The sequence below is a fragment of the Urtica dioica genome, chromosome 7 (genome assembly GCF_054948205.1).
Source record: "Urtica dioica subsp. dioica isolate 48M chromosome 7, U.dioica_male_clone48M_v1_H2, whole genome shotgun sequence".
NCBI lineage: Eukaryota > Viridiplantae > Streptophyta > Magnoliopsida > Rosales > Urticaceae > Urtica > Urtica dioica.
Window position 1 is genome coordinate 2,629,214 of NC_142762.1, and position 10,323 is coordinate 2,639,536.

At 48.9% G+C, this 10,323-nt stretch overlaps 1 protein-coding gene across 1 annotated transcript; it reads left to right on the forward strand.

Moving 5' to 3' along the window:
- The first annotated feature begins 7,348 nt into the window (after window positions 1-7,348).
- LOC149390124 (uncharacterized) lies at window positions 7,349-9,766 on the forward strand. The gene is made up of 3 exons (XM_089619001.1): window positions 7,349-8,610; window positions 8,745-9,008; window positions 9,097-9,766. The coding sequence occupies exons 1-3, from the start codon at window positions 7,349-7,351 to the stop codon at window positions 9,764-9,766; spliced, it is 2,196 nt and encodes a 731-aa protein (XP_089475127.1).
- Window positions 9,767-10,323: the final 557 nt, after the last annotated feature.

Below are 10,323 nucleotides of genomic sequence, written 5' to 3' on the forward strand. Positions count from 1 at the left end.
GACTTGTGGACTCGGGACACAACTCGAGGGCTCATGTAGAGCCTGCACGAGGAGTTGTTAGTTGGCTTGTGGAATCGATTCTCAACTCGAGGAATCAACTCGTCTCGGGGAGGTATGTGAAGTCGGCACGAGGAGTATCGGTCGACTCGTGGACTCGAACTCGACTCGAGAACTCACGTAGAGCCTGCACGAGGAGTTTCGTGAAGAGTCGGCGCGTGGAGTATCGGTCGACTCGCGGACTCGGAGCTCGACTCGAGGAATGAGCTCGTCTCGACGAGATGTGTGAAGAGTCGGCACGAGGAGTATCAGACGACTCGTGGACTCGAACTCGGCTCGAGGGCTCACGTAGAGCCTGCATGAGCAGTTTCGTGGAGAGTCGGCACGAGGAGTATCGGTCGATTCGCGGACTCGGAGCTCGACTCGAGGAATGAGATCGTCTCGAGGAGATGTGTGAAGAGTCGGCACGAGGAGTTACGTGAAGATTCGACGCGAGGAGTATCGGTCGACTCGCGGACTCGAACTCGACTCGAGGACTCATGTAGAGCCTGCACGAGGAGTTACGTGAAGAGTCGGCGCGAGGAGTATCGGTCGACTCGCGGACTCGAACTCGACTCGAGGAATGAGATCGTCTCGAGGAGATGTGTGAAGAGTCGGCACAAGGAGTATCAGTCGACTCGTGGACTCGACCTCGGCTTGAGGGCTTATGTAGAGCCTGCACGAGGAGTTACGTGAAGAGTCGGCGCGAGGAGTATCGGTCGACTCGCGGACTCGAACTCGACTCGAGGAATGAACTCATCTCGAGGAGCCATGTGGAGTCGGCACGAGGAGTAGCTTGTCGACTCGTGGACTCGAACTCGACACGAGGAATGAACTCGTCTCGAGGAGATATGTGAAGAGTCTCTCTTTGGGACCTCCGGCCTAACCACCGATCCCTTGAGACTTTACTATTATTATTATTTGTTTTCTGTTTCGAGAGAGTTAGCCCAACACGTTTGGGTGAACTGACGAACCGGATCCAAAGACGTTTGGATAAAGTGATGAAGTCGCTCCAGCTCGACTAGACGAAATGGCGAGCTCGACTAGACGAAGTGACGAGATCGACCAGGCGAGGTGACGAGCTCGTCCAGGCGAGGTGACGAGCTCGACCAGGCGAGGCGACGAGCTCGAAATCCCAACCATTCGTTAGAGTCGGCACGAGGAGTATCAGTCGAGTCGTGGACTCGGACTCGACTCGAGGACTCATGTAGAGCCTGCACGAGGAGCCACGTGAAGAGTCGGCGTGAGGATTATCGGTCGACTTGCAGATTCGAAACTCGACTCGAGGAATGAACTCATCTCAAGTAGTTACGTGAGAAGTCTTTCTTTGGGACCTCCGGCCTAACCATCGGCCCCTTGAGACTTTATTATTATATTTTTTTTGAGTTGTTGTTGAGTTGTTTTTCATTGAGCATTGATCCCTGTTAGCCCCCCGAGTTTCTTGCGTTTGTGAGACAAAGGCCAAGAAAATCTCCTGTTGGAGGTATACAATAGTGTGCGTTACATTTTTTCACGTGTGGAATAACTCTTTATTGCAATAAGGGGGACGTTACACTTTGTCATGGCACTTGGCCTTCTTTGAAAAAAGGAAATTACATTTTCAAAATAAAGTGGTCACGCAGCCGATCGAGTTCGGGCGTGAGTTTAATGGTAGAAGCCGTGATAGCCGTCACGGCGAATGGTGGGAGCTTGTCTCTCTTTGGGACCTCCGGCCTAACCATCGGCCCCTTGAGATGCCTCATTCCCCCTGACGAGTCGGGCGCTCGATCGGGGTTGTCACCTTGCTGACAGATGCGACGAGTTCCTTGAGATCCCCACCTCTAATCAGGGAATCAATTTGCTTCCTAAGTTGGTAGCATTCAGTTGTTGCGTGTCCGTGATCTTGGTGATAGTCGCACTGCTTGCTTCTATCCCGCATCGTGGGGTCCGTCTTCAGAAAGGGCCGGGCATCCTAGCTTTTCCTTGTGTAAGCTCAGGATCCGGTCGCGCGTTGTGTTGAGAGGGACGAAGGATTGCTTTGGGGTCGGAAAGGGAAGGTCATTAGGGACTCGACCCTTTCTACGTCTTTTCCTTCACGAGTCGGGACCGACGGCCGATGCGGCGAGTGTGGTGGCGCATTTCTTGTTGGGTGCGCAGCTAGCAGTGTCAAGTGGTTGGCGTCCCAAGATGACCTCACTCGCGATCTCGCGTCGGGCGTCGAGTGTTTCTCTCAAGTCGAACTCATGAACCTCTCTTTGAGAACTGAGGCGGTCCCTCAAGTCTCCGGAGGCCGTCCCTATCACCCTTGTTAAGGGCGTGTCATTCAGGCGACGCCTTTGGTGGAGGCCGCGACCATCGACGTTGTCACCTTCACAAGGGTTTTGGACGCGGATGGTGAGCCCGGAGCGTCCCTTTCGGGACCTCGAGACTGAGCGTCCTCGGGTATTGCGTGAGCTTTGACGCCTTGACGTGGTCGCCCGAGGGTGTCCCCTCGAGGGCGCGTGCGTGTGCTCATCAGAAAGTTGACGTCTCGACGCGGTCGCCCGAGGGTGTCCCCTTGGAAGCGTGCGCGTGCGTCCCCTTTCGTGAACAGCGTGGTCGAGGTTGGTCTCGTGGTTGCATCATCGACGTCGTTGGAGTCGAGGAGGTCGGTGATGAGCGCGCCGGTGACGCCGGGGCGGCCTAGGAGCTCGGCGAGCCTTCGAGCTGTGTCCTCTCGGACTGCGGCCTCGGGGTCATTCATCGGGTCTCGGGGCTGGCTCTCATTATCATGAGGTTGCCCTTCGAGACCGTGCGTAGAGCTTTGGAGGCCGTGCCTCGAGCTAGTCGCTCAGGCACCCACGGAGGTGGCAGGCACATGACTCATCTCTCGAGAGTCGTAGGTGTAGTGATAGAGGAATGGAAGGGAGAGCGTCGAGGTGCCCTCCTTCTAGCGCCAAAATGTTGTCGCTGATTTTTGGACAACTATTTAGGAGCCCAAAGTGGTTAGACCCAAGGCCGGACCAAGTGGTCTCACTTCGGCTCGAGCGTGTCGGGCTTGGTATCCCAAGCCGTCCCTTAGCTGTTGGTGGTGTCAAACTCGTCCAGGCACCTGAAAAGCAAGCAGACAGAGGTGTGAACTACAAAGGGGAAACAGAGGGGGGGGCTCTGTTTACCTCTCCGACGCTCAACATTAGTAGGATTGAGGTGGTTATAGAGGGTTTAGAGGTGGTGAGAGGCCAAAGATGAGCGAAACGAGTGAAGTACGAGTTCGACAGCGTTTCGGGACTCAAAATTGGATTACCTTTGGGAGAGGGCAGACCTCTCTATTTATAGGCGGCCAAGGGGTGTTTGGAGGGCCCCTTGGCCGAGTGAACACTTTGGGTCGGCCATTGGCCCGCTGAAGGGTTGGGCCGGCCAATGGCCGAGTGAGCATTTTGGGTCGGCCATTGGCCGGCTGAAGGGTTGGGCCGGCCAATGGCCGAGTGAGGAGTCTTGGCCGGATGAAGGTTAACTCGGCCATTGGCCGAGTGAACTGCTGGAAGGTTCACTCGGCCAATGGCCGAGTGAACTGCATGGGCGGCTGAAGGGTTCACTCGGCCATTGGCCTAGTGAACTGCTAGAAGGTTCACTCGGCCATTGGCCGAGTGAGCTGCATGGCCGGCTGAAGGGTTTACTCGGCCATTGGCCGAGTGAACTGCTGGAAGGTTCACTCGGCCAATGGCCGAGTGAACTGTATGGCCGGCTGAGCATATGGTCGGCCATGGGCCGGCTGACCTTTGGGTCGGCCATGGGCCGGCTGAGCATATGGCCGGCCATGGGCCGGCTGAGCATATGGCCGGCCATTGGCCGGCTGACCCTTGGGCCGGCAATGGGCCGGCCGAGCATATGGCCGGCCATTGGCCGGCCGAACCTTGGGCTGGCCATTGGTTTGGGCCAGCCAATGGCTGAGGCAAGGTTCCGCCGTCAAACGCCTTGCGCCGGTCGCGCGAGTCGAAGTGATGCCTTTGTCCTCGTCGGCCCTAGACGGGCCGACAACAGCGCTCGCCGCCCAGCTCATGCGCCGATAGGCAGCGAGTTACAAATGGGTTTCAAAGGCTTGCGTCCGCCGGGAGTGCCTGGTCTAGCCAGCGTCCGCGGAAAACCCAATCACGCAAATGTGACACCAACGCCCCCCGGGGCCCAAGCCGTGCAAATCGATCACTGGTAGGTCGAGAAAGTAAGTCGCGCACAACAAAGACGTGCAAATCGATTATGCCTTCGTTGGCAAGTCGAGAAAATAAGCCACGCACGACAAAGTCGTGCAAATCGATCACGCCTTCATTGGTAGGTCGAGAAAATAAGCCACGCACAATAAAGTCGTGCAAATCGATCACGCCTTCATTGTTAGGTCGCGAAACTAAGCCACGAACAACAAAGCCGTGCAAATCGATCACGCCTTCGTTGGCAAGTCGAGAAAATAAGCCACGCACAACAAAGCCGTGCAAATCGATCACGCCTTCATTGGTAGGTCGAGAAAATAAGTCGCGCACAACAAAGACGTGCAAATTTATTATGCCTTCGTTGGCAAGTCGAGAAAATAAGCCACGCACAACAAAGTCGTGCAAATCGATCACGCCTTCATTGGTAGGTCGAGAAAATAAGTCGCGCACAACAAAGTCGTGCAAATCGATCACGCCTTCATTGGTAGGTCGAGAAAATAAGCCACGCACAATAAAGTCGTGCAAATCGATCACGCCTTCATTGGTAGGTCGAGAAAATAAGCCACGCACAACAAAGCCGTACGAATCGATCACGCCTTCATTGGTAGGTCGAGAAAATAAGCCACGCACAACAAAGCCGTGCAAATCGATCACGCCTTCATTGGTAGGTCGAGAAAATAAGTCGCGCACAACAAAGCCGTGCAAATCGATCACGCCTTCATTGGTAGGTCGAGAAAGTAAGTCGCGCACAACAAAGACGTGCAAATCGATTACGCCTTCATTGGTAAGTCGAGAAAATAAGCCACGCGCAACAAAAGCCGTCCCTCGCGACGCACAAAAGCCGTCCCTCGCGACGCACAAAAGCCGTCCCTCGCGACGCACAAAAGCCGTCCCTCGTGACGCATAAAAGCCGTCCCTCGTGATGCATAAAGGCCGTCCCTCGTGACGCACAAAAGCCGTCCCTCGTGACGCACCGATGCCATCCCTCGCGATGCATTGAAAGCCCTTCCCCGATGCGACCACAAACTCGAGAGCGTTTGTCCCAGGTCCGCACGTTAGCTCAAGTACTGAGTTTCCGCTCGACCCACGCTTGACCAAAAACTCGGGTGGCTAATGTTGTCGGCCCGTCTCGGACCGACGAGGAAAAAAGCATCACTTCGACCCGCGCGACCGGCGCAAGGCGTTTGACGGCGGAACCTTGCCTCAGCCATTGGCTGGCCCAAACCAATGGCCGGCCATATGCTCAGCCGGCCCATGGCCGCCCCAAGGGTCAGCCGGCCAATGGCCGGCCATATGCTCAGCCGGCCCATGGCCGGCCCAAAGGACAGCCGGCCAATGGCCGGCCATATGCTCAGCCGGCCCATGGCCGACCCAAAGGTCAGCCGGCCCATGGCCGACCATATGCTCAGCCCGCCATACAGTTCACTCGGCCATTGGCCGAGTGAACCTTCCAGCAGTTCACTCGGCCAATGGCCGAGTGAACCCTTCAGCCGGCCATGCAGCTCACTCGGCCAATGGCCGAGCGAACCCTTCAGCTGGCCATGCAGCTCACTCGGCCAATGGCCGAGTGAACCTTCCAGCAGTTCACTCGGCCAATGGCCGAGTGAACCCTTCAGCCGCCCATGCAGTTCACTCGGCCATTGTCCGAGTGAACCTGTCATCAAATGACCATGTCAAAAAATTTATTGACATTCATTTCATCCTATGTCTCAAAAGACAAAAATACCCTTTTGACAATTTTCGTTCTTGTTTTGACTTAGCTTCCAGTTTCACTATTCCTAATCGATGTGATTCGTGACAGGGACCTCATGGATCCAAATGAACAAAGCTTGAGCTAAAATTCTTGGACTCAAAAGTTCACAAACCTTTTCCAAGTTTAGCTTAATGTCAACTGACTCCACTAAAGAGTTGACACTGAAAATCTCTCGGTTCAAATGAATTTATTTTCTACTCAAGAATTCAACCTAATTGTAATGAGCGGATCCACAGAATATTATCAGTGTTTACCCTTCATGAATATCATCAGCTAGTCGGGATTTACAAAATTACCATTTTACCCTTCTAGCTGTTATTTCCTCAACTCCTTTGTCGCTTGTGAATAAGTTAGAAACAATGTATTGACGAGGAGCTAACAAGTCACATTGTTTCATCCAAAAGAGTCAGGACTCAATTTGGACACTGGCCAGTTCATTTATTCACACTTCAAGGAACAAAGCATGAGGTGATATACATTGCATTTCAGCAATCTTGTACATGAATTCCATAGGGAAACTTGATAAAGCAAGCTTGATAAAGCATGTGATTTGAAAACCAAACCATGTTTTGGTTCCCTTAGGAAAACCAAGCATATCACCATGTAAAAAGTCCAAATTACCCTTAAATGAATTTTTTTTTCAAAATCAATCCTTCACTCACTCCAGTTGTCTTTTTCAATTCAGAAACCAAAACAAAAGAAAAAAAAACGTGCAGCCCACAGCCAAGCACGTTTCCCTTTCAAAAAAAAAAAGAAAAAAAGAAACCATCCTCAGAGCCACTCAGAGCCCTAGCCCGCAGCCGTCGTCGCCACTCAGCCGTCGTCGCCACTCAGCCGTCGTCGCCAGTCCAGCAATCTCGCGAACAACATAGCCCTCCAGCCGAGTCGCGAACCAGCCAAGCCACAGCCAAGCACGCCCATCTCCACGGTCGTCGCAAACCCCAACGCACGGCAAACCCGAAGATATATGGGTAAGTTTCGATCCCTAATTCGATGATATTTTGTAAGAGATTTGTTTGATTTCCTGAAAAAAAGAGTTTGAGTTCGTCATGTTGGATCCAGAAAAAAGTCCGAAATTGTTGTCTGTAATTTCGACGTTTATAGTTGTTATTTTGATTTCATTTCGAAGATTTCGATTCCCAGAAAAGATATCGTTTAAACTCAAATTTTTAACTTCTTAACAGGTTCAAACGTTAATATATGTTGTTTATTTGATGGTACTTGGGTGAACAAAGGTACAAAATGGGAATATACTAATGAATCGCGATTCGAACTCCGTGCACTCGCGAAAGACATATCTCGGGCGGAGCTATTAATCGCTATGTACGAAGCTTTTTGTGTCGACAAGTCGTTATACGATTTGAAACTTGAAGCTGCGTATGTTTGGGCTGGAAGACCAATGCCTCCTCTCATTTTGGCATCGGACGCTAGTGTGACGGCATTTATGTTAGAGAATTCTGGTCAATCCAAGCTGAGGATTTCCTTATGCGTAACCCCCGTGAAAAGAAACATTGTTGATGCAGCTCTTGATACAACTCCAAGCAGGGCAGTTTCACCAACCCCAAATTCTCAGGTAGCATGCTTAGGTATTAGCGTCGAGGTGAATGATTTTCAGGCGCCATGCGATGAAGAGGGTGATGAGGAAGGTAAGGATGGTGATGATGAGGAAGATGAAGATGGCGATGATGAGGAAGATTTTGATGCAAGCGGATTCTATTGTGAGGATAATCCGGTTATGAATGATAATGATATTCCCATGTCAGAGCCAGTATCGGCGACGCCTCATAAGAAGTCAAAATTATGGGATGCACATGTTTCAATTCCCGATTCGGAGGAAAATGTAAGTACGCCTTCATCCACTGCCAGTTCATCGGACATATGTGTTGGGCAAATTTTTGATAATAAGTTTGATTTGAAAACTAAAGTTGCCATGCTTGCAATGAGAAAGAGCTTTCAGTATAGGGTCTTCGAAACAAGCAGGAGTCGATGGGTAGTCAAGTGCAAAGCTGGTGATTGTACTTGGAAATTGAGAGGGAATAAACTACCAAACAGTGATATGTTCGAAGTGAGTGTGTATGTTTCTACACATACTTGTTCGATTGATGCCCCTGCTAGTGGCCAACTTCAAGCTGCACCATGGATTGTAGGACATGTTATCAAGCATAAGTATAGTCTTCAATCGACATCATATACACCAAGGAACATCATAGAAGATGTACGAAAGGAGTATGGGATAAATTTGAGTTACGAGAAGGCTTGGAGATGCAAGGAGACGGCAATTGGGTACATAAGGGGTACACTTGACGAGTCATACAAGCGGTTACCTGCTTACTTCTACGCATTAGAACAAAAAAATCCAGGTTCGGTTACTGACCTTGTTCTTGACTCCGGCAGTCGATTTCGGTACTGTTTTTGGGCCCTTGGAGCTTGTATACGGGGATTTGCATCATGTCGACCTGTGATATGTATCGATGGTAGTTTCTTGAAGACAAAGTACGGAGGGCAGATATTATCGGCGATTGCATTAGATGCAAATGACCAATTGTTTCCACTTGCATTTGCTGTTGTAGACACCGAAAATAATCACTCTTGGACCTACTTCCTTCGGAAACTGAGAGAGACCATCGGTTCCCCGCCAGATCTTTGTTTCATATCAGACAGGTACTTAATTTCGAAGATTTTAGTTTTGTTTCGACAATTTTGGAATGTTATTTCAGAGATTTTAGGTTTTCTGAGAAGTACATTTCGAATATTTTAGTTGATCTAATATTTATGTTTCAAACGCTTTGTTTTAGGCACGCGAGTATCCTTCATGCTATACCGGTTGTGTATCCAGAGTGTTATCACGGGATCTGCTACCAGCATCTAAGTATGAATGTTGCTCATGTGTTCAAAACCGATGTTTGTGGCCCAGAGATGTATGGCGCATGTTATGCTTGGAGAAAATCTGTTTTCCATGCTCAATTCGAGAAGCTAAGGCGTAAAGATCCAAACCTTGCTAAATATCTGGAAGACATTGGAATTGAAAGGTTTGCTCGGTCGTACTTTCCTGGAAAAAGGTAAGTTCACAAGCAGGTAGTACTTTATTTCGAAGATTTTGGTTTGTTTCTTAGATTTACAATGCGACTTCGAATATTTTAACAACAGGTACAATTTATTGACGAGTAACTACGCGGAAAGCTTCAACAAGAGGATAAAGGACGCTAGAACATTCCCAATTTGTAGCATGGTGGAATGCATTCGATTTACTCTTCAAGAATGGTTCTTCAAGCGAAGAGAAAAATCTGGAAATGCGAAGACCAAACTGAGTCCAAAATTTGATGAGGACTTACGACTTCAAGTTCAAAAGGGTCGCCATTTGCAATATTCGGGGGTTACGCAACATGAGTTCTTAGTACTTGATGGAGACGAGGATGGCACGGTAAACATGTTGACAAAAGAATGCACATGCGGGTTGTTTCAACTTCTTGGTCTCCCTTGCATGCATGCGACGTGTGTCGCAACAAAGCGTAACATCGATGTGTATTCATTGTGTCACCCTTTCTATCGAGTAGAAAGTTGGAGAGCAGCCTACATGGATGCTGTGTACCCTTGTGGTCCTGAAAACGAGTGGAATGCTCCAGAAGAGCTGTTGAATATGGAGGTCAAGGTACCTGTTGCGAAAAACCCCGCCGGTCGGCCGAAGAAGAAGAGCAAAGGAGGACGGCGCAAGATCAAACGTTTGCCGTCTCAAGGTGAAGTCATTGTTGTTCAGCGCAAATGTAGTATTTGTGGAGGTAGAGGACATAATAGGAAGTCGTGTACTTTTCGTCAGTAGTATTGGATTTCAGACATTTAAGTTATTTTATGTGTTTGATTTCAGGGTTTTCAGCTAATTTTCAGACATTTCAGTTAGTTTATGTGATTAATTTCAGACATTTCATTTATTTTATGTGTTTGATTTCGGAGTTTTCAGTTAATTTTTATAATGGATTTCAGACATTTCAGTTATTTTATGTGTTTGATTTCGGAGTTTTCAGTTATTTTATGTGCTTGATTTCAGACATTTCAGTTATTTTATGTGTTTGATTTCGGAGTTTTCAGTTAGTTTATTTGCTTGATTTCAGACATTTCAGTTACTTTATGTGTTTGATTTCGGAGTTTTCAGTTATTTTATGTGCTTGATTTCAGACATTTCAGTTATTTTATGTGTTTGATTTCAGAGTTTTCAGATAATTTTTATAATGGATTTAAGACATTTCAGTTATTTTATGTGTTTGATTTCGGAGTTTTCAGTTAATTTTTATAATGGATTTCAGACATTTCAGTTATTTTATGTGTTTGATTTCGGAGTTTTCAGTTATTTTATGTGCTTGATTTCAGACATTTCAGTTA